Source organism: Lissotriton helveticus, chromosome 12 (assembly GCF_964261635.1).
Source record: "Lissotriton helveticus chromosome 12, aLisHel1.1, whole genome shotgun sequence".
NCBI classification, from domain to species: domain Eukaryota; kingdom Metazoa; phylum Chordata; class Amphibia; order Caudata; family Salamandridae; genus Lissotriton; species Lissotriton helveticus.
The window spans coordinates 570,634,521-570,659,831 of NC_136073.1; the positions used below are offsets into that span (position 1 = coordinate 570,634,521).

At 46.7% G+C, this 25,311-nt stretch overlaps 1 protein-coding gene and 1 long non-coding RNA gene across 2 annotated transcripts in view; both read left to right on the forward strand.

Moving 5' to 3' along the window:
* Window positions 1-2,301: 2,301 nt before the first annotated feature.
* Window positions 2,302-4,281, forward strand: LOC144798290 (uncharacterized). The gene is made up of 4 exons (XR_013603499.1): window positions 2,302-2,381; window positions 2,509-2,588; window positions 2,688-2,811; window positions 4,163-4,281. It is a non-coding gene; the product is annotated as an uncharacterized LOC144798290 (long non-coding RNA).
* Window positions 4,282-19,361: 15,080 nt separating this feature from the next.
* Window positions 19,362-25,311, forward strand: part of MMP15 (matrix metallopeptidase 15) — a 249,042-nt gene continuing 243,092 nt past the window's right edge. Inside the window, exon 1 of the mRNA XM_078670153.1 lies at window positions 19,362-20,556. Within this exon, the coding sequence (XP_078526279.1) occupies window positions 20,389-20,556 (168 nt within the window). The 5' untranslated portion in view covers window positions 19,362-20,388. The remainder of the gene's footprint in view (window positions 20,557-25,311) is intronic.

Sequence of the window (25,311 nt, forward strand, 5' to 3'; positions counted from 1 at the left end):
AGTGTCATTATCATGCCCGAAATAAAGTAATATAAAAGCTCCTGAGTAGGAGTAAAAGTTTCTAAAAATGGCACTAACATTCTGGCTTACTTTCTGGGATAAGAAAGGGAACTCAAAGGTATCAAAGACAAATAATCTCATGAAAGAAATTATTTAATCTTTCTTTCTTTATCATCTTTATTTCGACAGTATTGTCATAAAAGAGATCACATTACAATCAACAGTAAAATTAGCACAATTCATTTCATTTCAACATATTAAAAAGCTAAAATTACATCATGTCCATTGGGCTATTTCATCACAGTAAAATACAAAAACGCTAAAAGCAATTAAAAGCATGATCGACTCAAAGCCCCTCCCTTCTCTGGTTGGTATTCAAGCTCCCTAGAACTATACATGTGTATACTATATCCCATTGAGACGAGCATTCACATATTTCCTTCTAATGTTCCACATGGCTGCTAAAAATTTGGTTACAGCAAAAACAATTAGAGGAGAAAGATCAGTTTTTAGTATTCGATAAGATTGGGAGCACTGCCTAATCCCCTAGTTTTTACAGATTGGAACAATCCACTTCTTCCTGGGGGTCTGGTAGGAAGGGCAAAAGAACAGGACATGCAATTCATTTTCTGACTCCACAGTACAACCTGGGCAATTTTTAGGAGTAGGTGGGCACCATTTACTCGTGAGGGCTCCGATTGGCAAAGAGCCGTATCTCCATTGGAGATACAACTTCCTAAAACCACCAGGACTAATATCATCGAATACAGTCCCAAATTTGTAATATAAAAGCTCCTGAGTAGGAGTAAAAGTGTCTAAAAATGGCACTAACATTCTGGCTTACTTTCTGTGATAAGAAAGGGAACTCAAAGGTATCAAAGACAAATAATCTCATGAAAGAAATTATTTAATCAGTTTTTCCAAATTCCTCTCTCTCTAATTCAAGCCTTGCCTTACAGTGTTTAAGAAAGATATGTACCACTGTTCCCTGGCTTTGCACTTTTCTTCCATGTTGCCACATCCTCTATTCATGGTCACCCTATCTAAAATGAACCACATAAAATCTGTTTCTCTATGTCCATGCTCTAAAAAATGTCAGACTAAGGGGGCATTCAGTTTTCTGGTCTTAATTGCTGATTTATGTTCAGCCAATCTAATCCTGAGTTCACGGCCTGTTTCCCCAACATACGCTAAACCACATGGACAACGCAAAAAATAAATAACGACGTTATTTATTTTTTGTGTTGTCTCACATTTGAGTTCCCTTTCTTATCACAGGAAGTAAGCCAGAATGTTAGTCGCACATGCGCTCTAATTGGTTCTATGAGCTTGGTGATTTCTCCTATTTTGAGATGCTTCTTGAAAATAGATGAACATTAAGTCACATTTGAGAGGTGAACTACGTATATTATACATTTTGGTCTGTTCGTTTAAAAAAAATATATATATATATATATGTGTTTTTCTAGTGGCAAGGTGACTTATATTTTGGCCCATGAAGTCGCCGCACACATGGGACATGTAGCGCTTTGTGATAAGTATAGGAAGCTCTATTTTGGTAGCCTGCCGTGCTCATGGAATATGCAGTGATCCAATATTGGTAGTATCAATATTATTGCGATTCTCCCCTCTAATATGGCGGATGCAAGGAACTTTTTAGTCCCATTTCTATGTTGGTTATATCTTTTTTTAACAACCTAGTATATGTAATGTGTCCTACGTCCTCTTCTTCCTTCTCAAAATGGCGGATGTGAAATAACTTTCTGAGTCCTATTTCTATGTTTTACAAACGGGGGTGTTTGGCGTGAGTTTTTCTAATCAAGATGGGTTTATAAAGGAACCAGGCCCTTTATCCAGTGATGAGGCGTTCCGGAGCACATTCAGGAGATTATTAATCCCGGTAAGTGGCCGATTCGCACGCAGGATTTTCTGAGCATAGCACGCAGGTTCTTCTGAGCATAGCGCAGTTTTTTTTTTATTGTTTGCAGGTCTTCTGCTTATCTCCTGTTAGGATATTAAGATTCTCAGTCCCTCAATGTGAGTGTGTTTCTTAGTATCGTTTCAATCTGCTAATGAGACGCGGAATTTGTTTAGCTATTGGATGCTTGGATAATGGATTCATAGAGATGTTTCGTTTAAATTGCAAGTGACCTTATCGTTTCGAGACTCAATACATAGCTGCAAAGAGGGACCCTTATGATTATAGGTTATTGTATGCCACGGATATATTTTTAGTGCCGTTGGGAACCTATGATGGTGGCTGAAAAATACTATCTCATTATTTTTTCAATTGTAGATATCTTTGCTCAGGGCACTTGAGTAACGTCGAAATAGGAATAATGATGAGAAAAAAATATCAAGTTCCTTTCACATTGATTAAGGTAAATCTATTTCTGAAAATGTCGATTTTTTTTTTTTTTTACATTATCCAGGAGTTTGGTCATTGAGGAGCTAGGTACCGCACTGTTTTTATAATAGACAGTGTGGGCATTCTCGTTTTATATGTAGGATATCTTAACTGCACTAACTGAGAAGGGAAGGAAACTCAGGAATAATCTGTGACAGGCCAGTTTGTCACCAGCATTATGGTATTTAATAAGTGTTTTTTCCGCTCGAATTTTATTAAAAAATTAAGAGCTATCTGCTTAGCTAAAGCCTAATTGGTTTATGTTGGCTTTGTCTTTCAGAATGTTTAAGGAGTGGAGACGTATCCCCTTTACACATCGTTGTGATAGCGGGATTTCTTTTTTTTTTTAATTATGACCAGAAAATAAGACTTCCTGTAATGAATACCAACCTGTGTATACCTTGGTGGGTACTTAGCCCCTTTTATCTCAGTATTTGTTTGAGAGGGATTTTAATCTCCCTGCCATGAATATTGATTGGTGTCAAACTAGAGGACAAGCCAGTTTATCTTTAGATCTCCGACAATTAATAAATAGGGTTTTCCATACCCCTGGTAGACTTACAATGAGAGGTGGTAAAAAAACCCTTGGCAGAATTATAATGAGAGGGATGTTTATATCTTGAGTGTACCTGGGTAATTTGCACTTTAAGGATCGAGCTTGGTCAGCCCAAGCCTAGAAAAGAACACCTGCCAGTGAGGCAGAATAAGTATTATAAACATGTGTGTGGACTTAATTATCTGGTTGTGCATGAATGTGTTGTGTCTTGGTTCAATCGTTACCACTATAACAGTGCCAGCAACTCAATATGTCTATATTCTCCCTTTAGACTGTAATAATAACTGAAACAGAGGAAAAGAATATGAGATAGTATGGTTTTAATGTTTTTATCCTGAGAACAATACGTGGGTAAATAGGTTGGTTCTTATTAAGGATGTATTTTTATGCTTTAATATCTGAATTGTTTTTCTATATATATTTTTATGTAGATAACAGTGGTGGAACAAATTAGTAGCAAAGCCTGAAGAAGGAGGTTGAACCTGTGTATGCCTTTGTAACGCTTCGATTTTTGGCCTACTTGTTTAGAAAAAAGTTCCTGCAACTTTTATGGATTATTGTGCAATATATGTAAAGGACAATTAGATGAAATATTGAGTGATTGTTTTTGATTGTTCTGTAATGTATATTGATTTATTTACACTGTATATGTGATGTTAATCTTTTTGCATCTATGTGAATAGTGTTGTATGTATTTTAATGACTATTGAAAACTCCAATGAATGAAGTATTCTTTTTCTACCAACCCAATAAATATTTTCTACATATTTGATTTTCTGGCTACTGTAACATTGATATGGTGACAATTGAGTGTTGTTTGTGGTGTGAGAGTCTTATTGGAATGCAGATAAAATAACCCAAAGGGAGTTTATTTTAGACCAAGTCTGTTATTCATTGCCATTAAATATTGCGCATTTCCATATCAGACTGGTGTGAACTGCATTTGAGCTTGCATGGTGTGACTATTAGCAACATAACGGTGCATTGAACAATTTGTGACTGTGATGACGTTGTTTCTTCAATATTTGTTTTTTAAAGATGTGTTTATTATTTTGTAGAACTGAACAGTAACACCATATCAGTAGCATAGAAACATTTGTCATAAAATACCATGATAGTCGTCATATAGTATTACTACATTTGCATACATTCATTCAAACAGGGCCATTTCTCTGTTGTTCTTGCATCTCCGTCTCCAGGTTTCTTCATTATTAACTGCATTCGAGCTTGTATGGTGTGCATTGAACAATTCGTGAAAACTGTTTGGAAACGCGATACGTTTAGGGGCTCATGCTTGCATTGCTGTGCATATAGGGATCACAAGTGTGCCGGTAAGGAGGTTTCTGACCGTGTTTGGGGGCAAAACTACATTCAAAAGAGTATGGGCTAATATTGATTAGTTACATTTACCTTTAATCTAGGATTGGGCAACTGGTTGGAACACTCACAACTATACTCGCAGGAAATAGAGGGAACCTTAATATAGGATGACAACTCTAGCAACGATTGAAAAACATAACAACTAACTGAAACCCTTTCAGGTTGGAATTATCACTGAAACTAAGGTAGGGAGTATAACGCGGTTATTTCCACTGCCAGTTTAGAGACCTCAACAGTCTTCAACTAATATGCAGACAGTGTCCACAATTTCTTTATACTTAGAAACTTTGTGATACCGCTCACAGGTATTGTATCTTATCTACTTATATGAAATGCCCCCAAAATTTGAATACATATCTTATTTAGCATGCCAGCACTTGGCCTTGACAACATGAGTGTGCACTACAGGGATTATTTTACTAAGCACAATCTTGATTCATGCATGCTCACAACTGCACCTTGCCCACTTGAAGAGAGTGCCAGTGGGGATATCAGGATAAACGATTGTGATTTAAAACCTGTTTGATTACTAGAATAACAATTAAATGGGGTACTTCCCCATAATGTGAAACTGCCTGTGTCTATGCTATTCTTCGCATGGGTTTCCACCAACAAACACTGCAGAGATCAAAGGCCTGAGTATGTCATTTGAGGCACTATGGAAATCGGATAGGAAGGATGCACAACTGTAGATTACTCAGAGGTAGTCACCCACTGGCGGTGATATTTAGAATAGGTTTGCTGGTGCTCCGCAAGGAGACGTCGAGTGCCTAACGGCGTCAATCATAATGCATAAAGAAGTGAGGCAAGAGAGTCTCTAGCTTCATCCCTTAGTGGGCACACATGTTCATTGTCTTTTATGCTGAAAAAAGACTTCCATACAATGATTTTGCTTTTAAATCTCTTTGTATTTCATAATCATTTTTGATTTTTCATGATAATTTCATATGCACTTTAACAGATGATTTTCATTTCAGGCACTGTCTTTGAAAATGTCCAATGCATTTCGGGCATTAATAACATGCCCTTCATCAGGGAGTTGACACTGTGAAACAACAATGTAAAGGAATATTAGTGAAAATAATGTCTGTGTGACAAGCTAAAAAATAAACACATCAACATATTACTGAAGGTTATAACATAATATCTAGTAAGCGGTCTGTGAATAAACAATTGAAAACTGCATGGTATTGTGTAAATACTGGGGGGTTATATCTGTCTATCGGGGTAAGGAGCAAGGCAAACGGAGTGGTAAAAACGATGTGTCACTTACATGCCTGTTTGTGACGAATAATTCGGTTCTGTGAAAATACAGTGAAAATATGGTCAGTGCAAGCTGCTTGGAAACTGAGCGTACGGCGCTCTGAAAATGAGCTGTGACGCATGTCTGTGACTGACCTGAGATAAGATTAGGAAGGTTTTCGATCCGTGTTGTCGTTTCTGAAAACGCCGGCGCAGATGAAATCTGGTCGCGTTGAGATATTTTAAAAAGTTCCGCTCACGTGGTTCCTCACGTGATTTGAAAGGGTAAAAAGACTAACGCGGTCTGTTATACGGATCGTGGTGATTCGAACAATCTTGAGGAAATGGTAAAGTGAATACATTCCTGGAGGTTAGGATAGAAGTTAGATAAAACTCCCAGAGTAAATTATCGTAATAAAAAACTCAAAAAGCGGCATTGAAAAAAACGAATGTGGTGGCAGCAAGGAGGTGAGGGAGGGGTCTGTGGGGGAGTGGCCCGGATTGGCGCTGGGGGGTTGGACAAGGGTGTGATGCAGTTCAAATTAAATAAACTTTATGTGGTGCGTGTAAATGAACAATGTCAATATTAGGTGAACTAACACAGTAATCACAAGATACGGTGAATGAAGCAAATATTTACAGGTAACAAGAAAATTCAATTCTTTCATTCAATCCCATCGGTTTTTGGGTTGACAGTCTCTGAATCCAGAAATTCTCTCTCCTTAGGAGGTATTTGTTGTTATCTACCCCCTCAGTCTTGTGTACAGTTTCTAGAATGATGTATTTGATTTGGGAGACATTATGTTGTTGTTCAACGAAATGTGAAGATAACGCTGACTTCATGTTTTTAAGTCGAATATTGGATTTATGTTCAGTAAGTCGCACCTTGATGCGTCGCTCTGTCTTGCCGACATACATCTTGCCACATGGGCATCTTATCCCATAAATCAGGTTACTGGAGTCACAAGTGGCATTAACCCTGAGTTTGATCACGTTTCCTTTCATCGGGTGATGAATGATGTTTCCTTTGATTATACTGTTGCAGTTACCGCAGTTCATGCAGGGTTTTGTTCCAGAGTATGTTGTGGTTTCAATATGTTTCTCCTGCAGGATTTCTCCCAAGTTTTTAGCCCTCGTATAAGCAAATAGAGGTGGTTGTCTAAATGATTGCTTGAAATCAGGTTCAACGTTAAGTATTGGCCAATGTTTCAGTATGGCATGTTTAAACTTTTTGCTGGCTGTTGAAAATTTAGACACCACCACGGTACGTGTTTGTTCCGGTTTGACTTTTGGGGTTAGAAGCTTAGTCCTATCGATGTTAGTTACCCTTGTTTTGGTTTCTTCCACTAGGGTTTGAGGATAACCTCTTGTGATGAACTTATTAGTCATTTCCTTGAGGCTAGCCTGTAAGGTTATGTCATCAGAGGTAATCCTTTTTATTCTGGCCATTTGTGAGAATGGTAAATTTCTGATGAGGTTGGGTTCATGGAAGCTCGAATGTAGTAGCATATTATTCCTGTCAGTTGGTTTGACATAAAGTTCAGTTGTGAAACCCCGTGGGGTAATGGTTATTTTCACATCCAGAAAATTTACTGAGATGTCTGATATATCCCAGGTTAATTGAATACTTTGGTCTATCTCATTGAACCTAGTGAGTTCCGTTCGTAGTGTCTCCTCTGTGTTGTTCCAAATAATGAAAAAGTCATCGATGTATCGAATTATCATTCTCAAATTGTTAGTCCATACCATTTTGGTGAGGATGTGTTGTTTCTCGTACCACTGCATGAAGATGTTAGCATACACGGGTGCGGCCGAATTGCCCATGGCCATCCCGGTAAGACCAGAGTCCTTAGGGGCGACACCGCCGGTGTGTGAGTAGTGTGCGACCCCACCCCCATTTGTAACTTTAAAGCTCCCGTGAGCAGTGGGCTGACGAGCCTGGGATCTCGCACCTACGCGCCGGAGTGGTACTATACCTGGCAGATATTGGCAGCCATCGGCAACCCCAGTACACGGCCTATCCCTGCTGATGAGGGGTAATACCCCGAAACACGTGTCCAGGGATGGCGAAGACAGCGAAGATAGCAGAAGATCGAAAGATGATGCATCGCGAACACTTTACTACATTGACCAGAGTCCTTAGGGGCGACACCGCCGGTGTGTGAGTAGTGTGCGACCCCACCCCCATTTGTAACTTTAAAGCTCCCGTGAGCAGTGGGCTGACGAGCCTGGGATCTCGCACCTACGCGCCTGAGTGGTACTATACCTGGCAGATATTGGCAGCCATCGGCAACCCCAGTACACGGCCTATCCCTGCTGATGAGGGGTAATACCCCGAAACACGTGTCCAGGGATGGCGAAGACAGCGAAGATAGCAGAAGATCGAAAGATGATGCATCGCGAACACTTTACTACATTGACCAGAGTCCTTAGGGGCGACACCGCCGGTGTGTGAGTAGTGTGCGACCCCACCCCCATTTGTAACTTTAAAGCTCCCGTGAGCAGTGGGCTGACGAGCCTGGGATCTCGCACCTACGCGCCTGAGTGGTACTATACCTGGCAGATATTGGCAGCCATCGGCAACCCCAGTACACGGCCTATCCCTGCTGATGAGGGGTAATACCCCGAAACACGTGTCCAGGGATGGCGAAGACAGCGAAGATAGCAGAAGATCGAAAGATGATGCATCGCGAAAAATTTACTACATTGACCAGAGTCCTTAGGGGCGACACCGCCGGTGTGTGAGTAGTGTGCGACCCCACCCCCATTTGTAACTTTAAAGCTCCCGTGAGCAGTGGGCTGACGAGCCTGGGATCTCGCACCTACGCGCCTGAGTGGTACTATACCTGGCAGATATTGGCAGCCATCGGCAACCCCAGTACACGGCCTATCCCTGCTGATGAGGGGTAATACCCCGAAACACGTGTCCAGGGATGGCGAAGACAGCGAAGATAGCAGAAGATCGAAAGATGATGCATCGCGAACACTTTACTACATTGACCAGAGTCCTTAGGGGCGACACCGCCGGTGTGTGAGTAGTGTGCGACCCCACCCCCATTTGTAACTTTAAAGCTCCCGTGAGCAGTGGGCTGACGAGCCTGGGATCTCGCACCTACGCGCCTGAGTGGTACTATACCTGGCAGATATTGGCAGCCCTCGGCAACCCCAGTACACGGCCTATCCCTGCTGATGAGGGGTAATACCCCGAAACACGTGTCCAGGGATGGCGAAGACAGCGAAGATAGCAGAAGATCGAAAGATGATGCATCGCGAACACTTTACTACATTGACCAGAGTCCTTAGGGGCGACACCGCCGGTGTGTGAGTAGTGTGCGACCCCACCCCCATTTGTAACTTTAAAGCTCCCGTGAGCAGTGGGCTGACGAGCCTGGGATCTCGCACCTACGCGCCTGAGTGGTACTATACCTGGCAGATATTGGCAGCCATCGGCAACCCCAGTACACGGCCTATCCCTGCTGATGAGGGGTAATACCCCGAAACACGTGTCCAGGGATGGCGAAGACAGCGAAGATAGCAGAAGATCGAAAGATGATGCATCGCGAACACTTTACTACATTGACCAGAGTCCTTAGGGGCGACACCGCCGGTGTGTGAGTAGTGTGCGACCCCACCCCCATTTGTAACTTTAAAGCTCCCGTGAGCAGTGGGCTGACGAGCCTGGGATCTCGCACCTACGCGCCTGAGTGGTACTATACCTGGCAGATATTGGCAGCCATCGGCAACCCCAGTACACGGCCTATCCCTGCTGATGAGGGGTAATATCCCGAAACACGTGTCCAGGGATGGCGAAGACAGCGAAGATAGCAGAAGATCGAAAGATGATGCATCGCGAACACTTTACTACATTGACCAGAGTCCTTAGGGGCGACACCGCCGGTGTGTGAGTAGTGTGCGACCCCACCCCCATTTGTAACTTTAAAGCTCCCGTGAGCAGTGGGCTGACGAGCCTGGGATCTCGCACCTACGCGCCTGAGTGGTACTATACCTGGCAGATATTGGCAGCCATCGGCAACCCCAGTACACGGCCTATCCCTGCTGATGAGGGGTAATACCCCGAAACACGTGTCCAGGGATGGCGAAGACAGCGAAGATAGCAGAAGATCGAAAGATGATGCATCGCGAACACTTTACTACATTGACCAGAGTCCTTAGGGGCGACACCGCCGGTGTGTGAGTAGTGTGCGACCCCACCCCCATTTGTAACTTTAAAGCTCCCGTGAGCAGTGGGCTGACGAGCCTGGGATCTCGCACCTACGCGCCTGAGTGGTACTATACCTGGCAGATATTGGCAGCCATCGGCAACCCCAGTACACGGCCTATCCCTGCTGATGAGGGGTAATACCCCGAAACACGTGTCCAGGGATGGCGAAGACAGCGAAGGCAGCAGAAGATCGAAAGATGATGCATCGCGAACACTTTACTACATTGACCAGAGTCCTTAGGGGCGACACCGCCGGTGTGTAAGTAGTGTGCGACCCCACCCCCATTTGTAACTTTAAAGCTCCCGTGAGCAGTGGGCTGACGAGCCTGGGATCTCGCACCTACGCGCCTGAGTGGTACTATACCTGGCAGACATTGGCAGCCATCGGCAACCCCAGTACACGGCCTATCCCTGCTGATGAGGGGTAATACCCCGAAACACGTGTCCAGGGATGGCGAAGACAGCGAAGATAGCAGAAGATCGAAAGATGATGCATCGCGAACACTTTACTACATTGACCAGAGTCCTTAGGGGTGACACCGCCGGTGTGTGAGTAGTGTGCGACCCCACCCCCATTTGTAACTTTAAAGCTCCCGTGAGCAGTGGGCTGACGAGCCTGGGATCTCGCACCTACGCGCCTGAGTGGTACTATACCTGGCAGATATTGGCAGCCATCGGCAACCCCAGTACACGGCCTATCCCTGCTGATGAGGGGTAATACCCCGAAACACGTGTCCAGGGATGGCGAAGACAGCGAAGATAGCAGAAGATCGAAAGATGATGCATCGCGAACACTTTACTACATTGACCAGAGTCCTTAGGGGCGACACAGCCGGTGTGTGAGTAGTGTGCGACCCCACCCCCATTTGTAACTTTAAAGCTCCCGTGAGCAGTGGGCTGACGAGCCTGGGATCTCGCACCTACGCGCCTGAGTGGTACTATACCTGGCAGATATTGGCAGACATCGGCAACCCCAGTACACGGCCTATCCCTGCTGATGAGGGGTAATACCCCGAAACACGTGTCCAGGGATGGCGAAGACAGCGAAGATAGCAGAAGATCGAAAGATGATGCATCGCGAACAGTTTACTACATTGACCAGAGTCCTTAGGGGCGACACCGCCGGTGTGTGAGTAGTGTGCGACCCCACCCCCATTTGTAACTTTAAAGCTCCCGTGAGCAGTGGGCTGACGAGCCTGGGATCTCGCACCTACGCGCCTGAGTGGTACTATACCTGGCAGATATTGGCAGCCATCGGCAACCCCAGTACACGGCCTATCCCTGCTGATGAGGGGTAATACCCCGAAACACGTGTCCAGGGATGGCGAAGACAGCGAAGATAGCAGAAGATCGAAAGATGATGCATCGCGAACACTTTACTACATTGACCAGAGTCCTTAGGGGCGACACCGCCGGTGTGTGAGTAGTGTGCGACCCCACCCCCATTTGTAACTTTAAAGCTCCCGTGAGCAGTGGGCTGACGAGCCTGGGATCTCGCACCTACGCGCCTGAGTGGTACTATACCTGGCAGATATTGGCAGCCATCGGCAACCCCAGTACACGGCCTATCCCTGCTGATGAGGGGTAATACCCCGAAACACGTGTCCAGGGATGGCGAAGACAGCGAAGATAGCAGAAGATCGAAAGATGATGCATCGCGAACACTTTACTACATTGACCAGAGTCCTTAGGGGCGACACCGCCGGTGTGTGAGTAGTGTGCGACCCCACCCCCATTTGTAACTTTAAAGCTCCCGTGAGCAGTGGGCTGACGAGCCTGGGATCTCGCACCTACGCGCCTGAGTGGTACTATACCTGGCAGATATTGGCAGCCATCGGCAACCCCAGTACACGGCCTATCCCTGCTGATGAGGGGTAATACCCCGAAACACGTGTCCAGGGATGGCGAAGACAGCGAAGATAGCAGAAGATCGAAAGATGATGCATCGCGAACACTTTACTACATTGACCAGAGTCCTTAGGGGCGACACCGCCGGTGTGTGAGTAGTGTGCGACCCCACCCCCATTTGTAACTTTAAAGCTCCCGTGAGCAGTGGGCTGACGAGCCTGGGATCTCGCACCTACGCGCCTGAGTGGTACTATACCTGGCAGATATTGGCAGCCATCGGCAACCCCAGTACACGGCCTATCCCTGCTGATGAGGGGTAATACCCCGAAACACGTGTCCAGGGATGGCGAAGACAGCGAAGATAGCAGAAGATCGAAAGATGATGCATCGCGAACACTTTACTACATTGACCAGAGTCCTTAGGGGCGACACCGCCGGTGTGTGAGTAGTGTGCGACCCCACCCCCATTTGTAACTTTAAAGCTCCCGTGAGCAGTGGGCTGACGAGCCTGGGATCTCGCACCTACGCGCCTGAGTGGTACTATACCTGGCAGATATTGGCAGCCATCGGCAACCCCAGTACACGGCCTATCCCTGCTGATGAGGGGTAATACCCCGAAACACGTGTCCAGGGATGGCGAAGACAGAGAAGATAGCAGAAGATCGAAAGATGATGCATCGCGAACACTTTACTACATTGACCAGAGTCCTTAGGGGCGACACCGCCGGTGTGTGAGTAGTGTGCGACCCCACCCCCATTTGTAACTTTAAAGCTCCCGTGAGCAGTGGGCTGACGAGCCTGGGATCTCGCACCTACGCGCCTGAGTGGTACTATACCTGGCAGATATTGGCAGCCATCGGCAACCCCAGTACACGGCCTATCCCTGCTGATGAGGGGTAATACCCCGAAACACGTGTCCAGGGATGGTGAAGACAGCGAAGATAGCAGAAGATCGAAAGATGATGCATCGCGAACACTTTACTACATTGACCAGAGTCCTTAGGGGCGACACCGCCGGTGTGTGAGTAGTGTGCGACCCCACCCCCATTTGTAACTTTAAAGCTCCCGTGAGCAGTGGGCTGACGAGCCTGGGATCTCTCACCTACGCGCCTGAGTGGTACTATACCTGGTAGATATTGGCAGCCATCGGCAACCCCAGTACACGGCCTATCCCTACTGATGAGGGGTAAAACCCCGAAACACGTGTCCAGGGATGGCGAAGACAGCGAAGATAGCAGAAGATCGAAAGATGATGCATCGCGAACACTTTACTACATTGACCAGAGTCCTTAGGGGCGACACCGCCGGTGTGTGAGTAGTGTGCGACCCCACCCCCATTTGTAACTTTAAAGCTCCCGTGCGCAGTGGGCTGACGAGCCTGGGATCTCGCACCTACGCGCCTGAGTGGTACTATACCTGGCAGATATTGGCAGCCATCGGCAACCCCAGTACACGGCCTATCCCTGCTGATGAGGGGTAATACCCCGAAACACGTGTCCAGGGATGGCGAAGACAGCGAAGATAGCAGAAGATCGAAAGATGATGCATCGCGAACACTTTACTACATTGACCAGAGTCCTTAGGGGCGACACCGCCGGTGTGTGAGTAGTGTGCGACCCCACCCCCATTTGTAACTTTAAAGCTCCCGTGAGCAGTGGGCTGACGAGCCTGGGATCTCGCACCTACGCGCCTGAGTGGTACTATACCTGGCAGATATTGGCAGCCATCGGCAACCCCAGTACACGGCCTATCCCTGCTGATGAGGGGTAATACCCCGAAACACGTGTCCAGGGATGGCGAAGACAGCGAAGATAGCAGAAGATCGAAAGATGATGCATCGCGAACACTTTACTACATTGACCAGAGTCCTTAGGGGCGACACCGCCGGTGTGTGAGTAGTGTGCGACCCCACCCCCATTTGTAACTTTAAAGCTCCCGTGAGCAGTGGGCTGACGAGCCTGGGATCTCGCACCTACGCGCCTGAGTGGTACTATACCTGGCAGATATTGGCAGCCATCGGCAACCCCAGTACACGGCCTATCCCTGCTGATGAGGGGTAATACCCCGAAACACGTGTCCAGGGATGGCGAAGACAGCGAAGATAGCAGAAGATCGAAAGATGATGCATCGCGAACACTTTACTACATTGACCAGAGTCCTTAGGGGCGACACCGCCGGTGTGTGAGTAGTGTGCGACCCCACCCCCATTTGTAACTTTAAAGCTCCCGTGAGCAGTGGGCTGACGAGCCTGGGATCTCGCACCTACGCGCCTGAGTGGTACTATACCTGGCAGATATTGGCAGCCATCGGCAACCCCAGTACACGGCCTATCCCTGCTGATGAGGGGTAATACCCTGAAACACGTGTCCAGGGATGGCGAAGACAGCGAAGATAGCAGAAGATCGAAAGATGATGCATCGCGAACACTTTACTACATTGACCAGAGTCCTTAGGGGCGACACCGCCGGTGTGTGAGTAGTGTGCGACCCCACACCCATTTGTAACATCAATAACCTGGTCGCTCATAAATAGAGTTTCACCAATAATGATGCACAGGTTTCTAGCAGATTTGGCAGGTGTTGGGATGGTGCCCAGTAAACTGGGTCACCAGGTGTTATTACAAGCTGAGTTTGATTTTCCAAACAAGATGACCTCTGTTTTGCCCACTTACATCTAGGCAGTGTTTTTGCATGTAGCAAATCACCTCCAACAGGCTCTACTTACAGTTGTCCTCATCTTACCCGACTTATATAAGTTGTGTGTCATAAGCATATGATATGTTTTCAAGTCCCTATCTAGTGACGACATTTGCCAGAGGAGCAATGCACACATTAAAAAGTGTCATGCTCAGGGCCGATCCCTGGGAAACACCACAAATTACGAATGTCTCATCAGATGTATATGGTTCCAAGTAAATTGCCTGTGTAGATCCCGTCAAGAAGGCTCCAAACCATTTCAGAAAGTTAGAATGTATCCTAATATCTGACCGGCGGTTTAGTAACGGCATGCAGCACTATATCAAATGCAGCTGGAATATCAAGTAAAATGAGGGCAGTAGACTTGCCCACATTGACCACACATGTAATGCTGTCAGTAACTGAAAACAGCATGGTTTCAGTGCTGTTACCTGCCCTAAATCCACACTGCGAATCATTTAATAACTGACTGCTTTCCAAATACTTGGTTAGTCTCGTTTCTCCAGAATCTTCCTTGGGGGTTTGCAATTTTTTAGGTTTCGCCTCGCCGAAAGCTGCGCAGCAAACTTTCGCGCAGGGCGAAATCTTATGTCTAGAGATGTGTACTCATGTCCCGCCCCTCTGTTCCATTGGCTAGCTCCATAAATGGAGGCTAGCCATTGGAACAGAGATCTGTCCGTCATGGCCGGAGCAGATTCGTGGGCGTTCCGGCCATTTTTACTCATCCCGCCCCCTTGCGATCGTGATGCGGCGGTGGGCGGTGTTTATTATTTTTTTTTTACAGCTTTGTTTGCCACCATTTCGGAAGTGTCCTTTGTAGGGGTGGGTTGCGCGATGTCCCGCTGTCTGTTCCCGCCCCCCTCCCGCTGTTAATTGATTCCTGATAGGATCACATTAGGGTACCTAACATCAACCTCCTAACGAGAGAGGCAATGTCGTATTTCGGAAAACAATTATTTTACTTGCGAGATTACGCTGTTTTGGAGTTGTAGGATTTCGATTTATGTGGGCGTGTCCACCTCTGATAGTACCCATATTAGGTCAAAGCATGAATGAGCTGCAAGCTGGGACACACTTTGCCATGCTCTTGCACAACCCTTTGACTCTTGCAGTAAGCAGTTTAACATTCACGAGTAATTTACTACACCTAACATGGCTGAATACGTATAAATGCGGTCTAGTGCTGAATACGACTATGGTACCGAATAGTAGAGAGTGGTGTCACAAAGCCGAAACCCTCACAGCCAATAGGGAGGCGCGCAGCACGTTAGACCGTTCTGGAAACGCCGACTGCATGCTACCTAGCTCCCTTTTCTTACGAGGCGGCGTGTTGGAGGCCGCTCATTGCTCAGCTCCAAGCGACCAGCCCGGAAACCCCCTAATTCAGCCATGTCTGACGTTAAAGCTCTCAACCCGAAGGCCGAGGTAGCTTGGGCGCAGGCAGCTTTGGCCATAAACATCAGCGCTGCTCGTGGGCTGCAGGACGTGCTGCGGACCAACCTGGGGAGAGGGGTTGGCCTAACGGCTAAGGCGCTCGACTTCAGACCTGGGGATCTGGGTTCGAGTCTCGGTAACGACGCCAAAAACCTCCTGTGATTCTGCGCAAATCACTTAATCTCCCCGTGCCTAAAATGAAAGTGTGTCCTCATGTAACGTAACTGGTGCTATGTAAAGCGCTCTGATACCTGATTCGGTTCGGGTCTAGTTTGCGCTATATAAAACTCTGCCAAAAAAAAAATAAAAAAAATAAATAAATAAACCTGGGCCCGAAAGGGACCATGAAGATGTGAGTGTTCTTCCTGCTGAGTTTAGGGCAGGGGGAAGAGGATGCTACGCTACTATTCGGAGCGCTATTGTGCTATATATGGGTTGGTTATGTGCCCAGGTCTGCGCATGCGCGCGGCGTTGTTAAACTCGGATGTTTAAGGTTGCATAGTACTCGTTGCAGCCGAGATGACAGGGCTAATAATGAAGTGATGTTTACAAACTATGGTGTGAATACAATGCCTGGAAACACACTAACGTGGAGGTTTGCGAACCCAACAGTTGGAAACCCCGTGTTGTGTGTATGTGTGGGAGCCATAGAAATAACGGCCGCAGTGGAATAGCTGCATCGAAGAAGGACTTGAAGGTCATAGGAATAGAAGACGGACTTCAGAAGTGGCGGATGTGAGTTTTTGTGGCTAGTTATAGAAACGAGTGTCTGGAAAGCTTGGAAGTTGATAGTGCGCAATACTGGACCTGAATTTCCGCGTGTGAACCCGACTTGTAGAAGTTCTGGGATGGGCTTCCTCCACAGAACATTTAGAAAACAATTTGTTCAAATTGTGCTCTTGAAAACCAGTTTTTACGTAAATTTGCTAAGACGCCATAGGCCACGGAGGGACGCTCATGAAATATTCAAGCACGTTTGTCGTGTGCTAGTAAAGCTTAGCACTTCCCAGGAGTTAATCCTATTTTTAGGTTTCGCCTCACCGAAAGCTGCGCAGCAGACTTTCGCGCAGGGCGAAATCTTATGTCTAGAGATGTGTACTCATGTCCCGCTCCTCTGTTCCATTGGCTAGCTCCATAAATGGAGGCTAGCCATTGGAACAGAGATCTGTCCGTCATGGCCGGAGCAGATTCGTGGGCGTTCCGGACATTTTTACTCATCCCGCCCCCTTGCAATCGTCATGCGGCGGTGGGCGGTGTTTTTTTTTTTTTTTTTACAGCTTTGTTTTCCACCATTTCGGAAGTGTCCTTTGTAGGGGTGGGTTGCGCGATGTCCCGCTGTCCGTGTGCCCGTTCCTGCCCCCTCCAGCTGCTTCTTTTCCGTTTTCTATACTGTTCTTTTTCTCGCATTTAGATAGTGCAGATGTATGCCACACTTTCCCATCGCTGAGGAGGGCTAAATTGCAAAATAATTTTTCCACAACAAATGGTTTGGTGAACCTGTTCGGTCCTTTCTCAATGTGCCCACTTCTTTTTACTCTCACCAAATCTCCTACCTGGATAGTTAGGGGTTTGCATTTGTGCTTTGTATCAAAATGTTTTTTGTATGCCCTCTGTGCTTTGGTACGTTCTTCCTGACTTCCTCTGCAGACCAATTAGCCTTCCTTCTTGTCTTAAGCCACCCTACATTATCCTTGGACAGTGCTGTTCTTCCTCTCATCATTTAAAATGGGCTGATTCCTGTGCTCTCCCTAGTTGTTATTCTGAATGCCCAAATCATTTTCTTTACCTCCATTTTTCAACATAACTCGTTGTTGTTTGCTAGTTGTATGGTTCCTTTCAACACTCTGTTGAACCTTTCCACCGCTCCATTACCTGCTGGGTAGTTTACATATGTGGTTTTATGTGTAATACCGTTTCTATTGATAAACTTTTTGAAGGCAACAGATGTGTGTGGCTCTGGGTGGGTGTGTGTGGCTCTGGGTGGGTGTGTGTGGCTCTGGGTGTGTGTGTGTGTGTGGCTCTGGGTGTGTGTGTGTGGCTCTGGGTGTGTATGTGTGTGTGGCTCTGGGTGTGTGTGTGTGGGTGGCTCTGGGTGTGTGTGTGTGTGGCTCTGGGTGTGTGTGTGTGTGTGTGGCTCTGGGTGTGTGTGTGTGGCTCTGGGTGTGTGTGTGTGTGGCTCTGGGTGTGTGTGTGTGTGTGGCTCTGGGTGTGTGTGTGGCTCTGGGTGTGTGTGTGTGGCTCTGGGTGTGTGTGTGTGGCTCTGGGTGTGTGTGTGTGTGGCTCTGAGTGTGTGTGTGGCTCTGAGTGTGTGTGTGTGGCTCTGGGTGTGTGTGTGTGTGTGTGTGGCTCTGGGTGTGTGTGTGGGGCTCAGGGTGTGTGGCTCTGGGTGTGTGTGTGGTAGTAATTGCTGTCTGCTGAGCTCGTCCGTAGGGTACAATAGGTCTCACGTTTGCGAGAGATTAAGCTAATGGCAATGTAAATGACAATGCCATTTATTTATTTGTTTTCAAAAGCTACACATAATACAAATGTTGTCATTTACAATGCCAATAGCTCTAACCTTTCCAAAAGCGAAACCATTGCATTGTAAATGTTTGTTTTCTGTGGTGTGAGGGCAGGACATGTTCACCTCGGTTCAAAACTTCAACTGGGTGGTGGTGGATGGACTGCTAAGCTAGTCCCTAGTGTAAGGCTGCCATCCCCTTATTACCAGAAAGATAAAGGTGCAGTGAAACGACCTGCTAGGCTAGCACAGAGATGGAGGAGGGGGTGTTGGTCCCTGCCATCAGAGATGGAACCAAGGAGGCTAATATTGCCAGAGCCAGCCTCTAGCAGCAGAGGTGAACCTAAAAGCTTGATTGCCCTGCCAGCAGGGAAATACGGTCGAGACTCGAACATTCCGCTATCAGAAATGAGCGAAGGCTGCTGAAACCCATTAGCAAACATGGGTTTGAGACTGCTAATCTGTCAACAGCTGGAATTGAGACCAAAGCAGAGGGAAACAATGAGAAAGATGACACCGCGTCCGGAGGGACACCAATGAGACTCGACCATGAGACAGAAAAGAAGACGAGACTGCGGCTCCCTGCTAGCAGAGAGAGGATTCCAAGACGTGCCTTTTGCCAGAATGGTGATGTTAGCTGTGAAGTTTTGTTATAAAATATTTTGGGACAGAGTGAGGGTAAGGAAAGGGGAGTAGAACTAAGCTCCGGTGTTATAACCATTTGCGCGCAAAAACGAAGGAAAACCGGCCATGGGCGATAAAATATAAGGCTAGAGCCCGACTGGAGCAGAAAGAGGTATTCCGCCATGCGAGACGGGCATTGTTGAACTGAGCCGGACCCCGGAGTTGGCGAGCGAAACGAGGCGGCGGGAGAGTCCACTGAGGGGAGGGGAGGGGTGGAGGAGTGCGCCGGGGATGCGGAGGGAGTGCGCTGCGCTGTAGGGCGGTGCTCGGTGTTGTATAGCAGAGCGCACGGGGGGTGCAGGGGTGGTGCTCTGGGCCGTTAGCAGGCCGCACTGGGCGTGGAGGCGGTGCCAGCAGCACTAGAGGCGGGGGTCCTCCCTGAACGAGATAGGGAGCAGTGGCCGTCAGGCGCGGAGGACTGAGGCCGCTCGTCGCCGCTGCAGGGAGCGGGCAGCGCATGCACTTGAGGCGCTCCGACGGGGGGAGCGGCCCGGGAGCCGAGGAGACTCCGCCCACCCCCAGGAGGGGCGAGGCGGCCGCCTGCCTCCTAGACTTTGCACAGGGCGTCCGACGGTCTAGCGGCTGGCGCTGGAGCCGACCTCACGTCGCAGCGCTTCACCCCACCTGCTCCCCGTCACGCGGACTCCGGCGCCTCTTGCTCCTTCACACAGACACCGCAGTCCTGCCACACAGAGCGACCGCCTCGGACTCCAGGACCCTGGGAGTGCAGCCCAGCTCTCCACAGAATGTGCCGCCGCCGCCCGGGCACTGGAAGCCCTCGGACTCCTGCGAGCATGAACCCCGGCTGGTCTGGCCCACAGTGCAGCAGGCACTGACCCTCTCCTCCCAGAAACCACTCCATGCATATCGCTGTGAACACACTGGCACTGGCCCCCAAGCACTGCTGACGAATGGGCACCGGCAGTAGGGGTTGGGGTTACTCGGAGCCAGCAGGGTTGCTGCTGGTAAAGGTACAACACGGATTGCTCCTGAATACTTGCAAGTTGAGCCCAAGCCCCCTGTGGCAACGGTGGTGGAGAAAATGCAGGCATTTGCATTACACCAAATAAACAACAGGCAGTGCAGATGAAGATAGCCCCCAAACCTGCCTTGGCATAGCCGGAGCGTCCCCCCAGTTTGCAGTCCTCGTGTCCTCCACCTGCTCAAGGTATTACCCTCCCGCCCCGCTGAGATTGCACTTCTCCCCTGTTTGGATTCTTTCTGGTGTATCCTTTTTCCGGGTTGCCCAGTCCCATCTCTGCCTAAGACATTGGGCGCTGTGTGATGGGAGTGGCATGGTAAGGACCTCGAAGCCCTTGCCTGGCATTCGCATTGGCAGGTGCTGCACTGCCAGGGGCTGCGTTTGGCCACGGTACCAACCAGGAAGTAAATCGAGATTATTCACCTTGGGACGGAATGGAACCAAAACAACCGCAAACGAAGAGGGGATCTAAGAGAATGTCTTTGACTATGGCCTGCTGTGGAGCAGCGGGGGTGCTGGACCACCTTTGCTTGAGCCTCTTCCTTCTACTCGTCTTAGCTGGGACAAGCAAAGCAGCTCTAGATGATGAACTCCAAGCAGAGGTACGGTAGCCTGCAGGCGGCTGATGCGCGCAGTCTTTGTAAACCATGGTGTAGGAGAGGCCGAAGAGAGTCACGGTCAAAAAGTCTTTCTTATTCTCCAGGGAGTCATTTTAATTCATGGTCCACTGTATCATGCCTTCCAGGGCTGTAGCCATGGGGGGTGGGGGCATTTGAGCGCTCGGACAGCCCATATTTATCTTTGCCCCCCCCCCATGACCGAGGCAGCTGGCACAATATTTAAAGATGCACGATTTCAGAAGGTGATTGAGCAATAAAAATGCTTTTAGTTTTTGTTGATCATATCCTGTTAGATGTGCTGCTTGTTCCAAGACATATTAAATGTCAGGCTCTGCCTTCTGACAAATTGCGTGGAGATGTTGTTGACTTTTTTTTTCTGTGACTGCAAAGTGACAGGATTTTTTTAAAGTGAGCTATGTGACAATCTCACTGGGGTACAGACTGGGGCACTGGAATTATGCGACGGGGGTGGGGAGCTATATTTTGCGGCAATGTTGACTAAGTTATGTGGCAAGTGAAACCAAATTATGCAGCTTAAGTGGCGCATTGTGTGATAATATCACTTAATTTTATAATTTCCCAAGCCACAGCACAGGTTTCACTTCGGTGAGTGTTTGATTTGCTCAAACGCTCCGTCCATCATCCCCTTTTGTTTCGCTTCACTTCATTACTACCAGTTCCACATCCAAATACAGCTATAAATAACTGAAAGGTGACCAGTCAGAATGAGGGTGGGAGCACACTGCCGCACATCCAAGCTCTCAATTTTCACTCAATTTTCCCCAATGCATCATGGTGAATGCAGTACATGATAACACTTACTTCAATAGTAGTCTTTAATTTTTCACCCATGTTGGCACAGCCCAGGCATTTAAGTGGGCCGGGTCTCATGGGTACTGAGCAGCTGCAGTTTTTTAAAGGGGGCTTCAAAACGGATCTCTTTCAGGCTCTGTTTTGTGCCCTGGCACAGGCGGTCCATTTTTTCCGGACTGCAGTGACAGCAGGCACATCGATGTGCGAGTACTCGCACCGCTCACTTCTCACCAGTGGAGAAGTTACGGCATAACGTAATGCCAGGTGAGCGTTGTAGGTGAAGGGAAATCCTTTAAAGAGAGTCATTTTCTCTCTGGATTTCCCTTCTCTTTTTGAAACTCAGGAGCAGCAACATTGTTGTGGTGTCACCAGGGCTTTAAGTGGAAGCTTTTTCAATATTATATACAAGCCATAGTTGCTGTTATTTATCTTATGCAACTAACAACCATTGACAAGCCAATAGTCCTGACTTTTTGTAGGCATGATGTTACTTGTTGTATCATATATCTGGATGCAATGACAGACACAGCAAAATAGAAGTCAGGCGGCACAGTATGCTAAGCACAGATTTCTATCTTGCGTGTTTTAAGCCACGCCCTTAATTACATTGGCCACGCCCCTTTGAGAGACCCCCAGTTTTTTCATTTCACTTAAAGCCTTGGCACAGCCTGTGCTGTGTAACTCTAGACACATGTTTCTGGATTAATTCCTTCATTAGTATAGAGCAACAAGTCATTTTGGGGGTGCTGGAAATTCTGCCCAAAGTCTTTTCAGGTCTCTGTACCACTCGCTGGGTGGAGGTACACATCAACACAAGCTTGTCAGCTCAGTCAGTGGCTCAAGGAAGCCTTTTCAAACAGGAGGGTGGGAGCAAACTGCCTCATGTCCCAGCGTTTTTTATTAACATTTGAGCTGGAAACCAAATTTTTTTGTTGTTAAAATCTGTAGATTATGCAGCAGATGATGAATTATGTGGGTAATGCGTCAAACTCGTAATTATGCAGTAAACGCTGCAGCTGCAAAATCAAATAATTCCTGTTGCCTTGCGTACAGAGAGTGCGAAAAAGAAATACAGTAGGACAACAGTTTTTCTAATTCCCCCCAAAAATGAATACTTGTCTATGAACTGTACAAATATTTCAACATATACCAGCAGTTAAGAAGCTCAAATGAATCACATTTTGTTTAATAATTTTGAAGTCTGATAGGGAAAAAGATTATAATAAGATCGAACAAATCTTGGTGATTAACAAATGTTAAATATTGTATTGCACGTTTGTATAGCACTTATTACCCCTATGTTTGGCACTTACCTACATGGGCAGCAAGCTATGCAATATAGGGTGGTGTGTGGTTGGAAGGGTGTTGTCTTTCATTTGTGATCCTATGTGGGAAATGTTTCCGTATCGTGCGTGATGACCACCGATGTATGGTTTTTGTGTTACAAGATGCATCACATAGCAGTGTGGTGGATAATGAGCTGTGGGAGACACAGATGCGCAGTTTACGTTTTTTCAGTGCGCCAATAGCTTTGTACTGGTGCCCTATATGGTGTTTCTTATGATAACGTTTGCTTCTCTGGTTACCACACTGAGTTGTCCATTCCAGAAAGTTTGGCTACAGGTCTGGGGCAGAGGTGGCATTGTTGGAGGCGGAGAAAAGTGGAGAGATCTGCTGGGATGTGCATTGTTACTATCTTTTCATATCTGAAAGGCATTGTGAGATGTAAAGTATTGGCCATAGTGTATAGATATTTGGGACCTGCAATCATGGACTAGATTTAAGTCCTCCGATCGACCAACAGTGTGGACAGAGCTTTTCAGTTATCCCATGTCTGTTCATTTGGTGATGGCTGGGTGATTCTGCACTGGTGATGGACAACCCTCATAGCTGATATGTCTTATGTGAATGTAAGAGGTGTAAGTTACAGTTGGCTGCTGATAGCTGAGTGTCATGGTATTAGTATTAGTGTGGGCCACAAATGTTATGTGTGAACTTACATAATTACATAATACCCCAACGAAGCATAAGTCAGCCTAATTTAACTTACCAGCTTATCGAAAGTAGTTTATTGATTGGGTTGTTTTCAATCTGTGGATTGTAAGCTAAAGACTGAGCTTGAGGGTGCAACTGTCTTTTAAGGTTCTGTTGCCAGGATGTGTGGTGTTTTAGCTGTCTTGGTAAGAGCCATTTTTAGGTCAAGCATTTGAGACCTCTTGTATATACTTTAGTATATACTTATATGTGTATGTACATTGTGGGCTCTGGAGATCAGCCCTAGGACGTGCCTGCTTCCGCTTAGACTTTTGTTTTCTGATCAACTGCCTCTATTTAACTGTCTTGATAGAAAACGACCAGTAGAGGTCAGTAAAATACCAGAATTGCTTTCTGCTTGTTCAACTGCCTCAATTTAACTGTCTTGATATAAAATGACCAGTAGAGGTCAGTAAAATACCAGAATTGCTTTCTGCTTGTTCAACTGCCTCAATTTAACTTTCTTGATAAAAAACGACCAGCTGAGGTCAGTAAAATACCAGAATCACCGTAGCATTCTCTAGATTCTAGTCCATAGAAATTGTCTTCCACAGGCACCCGTAGACAATAATATTTTTTTCAAATCTTGTATTTTCAGTGATATGACCACCGAAGGCCCTGATTTTATATTGAAAACAGAGCTTTGGACTATACCATTTCCTGCTGAAAGGCAATATTTCTCTCCGTGTGTTCCCATACCTGGTGTGTCTCGCAGTTTGGTGCTTACTTTCCCTCCATGTTACAGAACATTAGATGTTTCAGCACCCAGGCTAATGTGCTGCATAGCTAAATACATATACGGTCCAAAGGCGAGTCCAATTGCATTGCAAATGCTTGTTTCAATTGTGGTCTGAAGTTTATTTGCTCCTGGATGCTTCGAATGCTGGCTGATAGGGAGTGCCAGAGCTTGAGGGCTTGTACTGAGAAAGCAGTGGATCTTACGGATTTCTTATGGTAAGGTGGTATGATGATAACTGGTGCAAACGTGGAGCGCAGTGTCCTGATTTGTTTGTATTGCTTGAATTTAGCTTGTAAGTATAGTGGTCCTTCTCCTTGGAGGTTCTGTGGTCAATGGAAAGTGTCTTTAACATTGCTCTTCTGGCTATAGGTAGCCTGTAGAGTGATTGCAAGACTGGAGTTGTGTTCTTTTGGATGAAAGCAAAGAAGGAGTCTTGTAGCAGCATTTCGGATGAGTTGTAATTTGCGTATGATGAAAGTGGGTGCGCCAAAGTATAGGCTGTTGGCCTAGTCAAGCTTGGAGATTATCCAAGGTATGGGAGAATGCAACATAGTGTTTCTATTTTGTAGATGGCACTGTTTTACTTTAAAATCTGATATCAAATTTAGGTCTGAATCCATGGTTACCCCTAGGTTTCTGACTTCCCCATATATTGTTGGAGGGGCTTCATGTTCGCAGTAGACTGGTATTTTTTGTCATTTGCCACAGGTCATAGCGCTGTCTTTGGGATATTTAGCTTTAGATGGTTATTCATCATCCATGTGTTAATGGCAGTTAGGATGTCAAGTTTTAAATTGTAGAGGTCTTCCAGACCATCTATTTAAAAAAAGTATTTGGGTGTCATCTGTATAGTTGTAACAGGTTGGGTTGAATGATGTAATCAGGTTTGGTACGGGGCTTAGGTAGATGTTGAATAATAGAGGGGATATGAGGGACCCCAGTGGGATGCCACAGTGTTGTGTGTGAGAAGCTAATATGAAAGGTGGTACTAACACTAGTTTACTCCCACAGCTGAAAGGCCAAGAATTCAGTAGGCATTAGCTGAACTCCCTTCGCGCCTTTTGTTGGAAATTGGGTTGCTGGTTGAGGGGGGTGAGACCCTACTCAAGCAGTAAACCCCAAATTAACCTGGGCTTAACCCTCTGGTACCT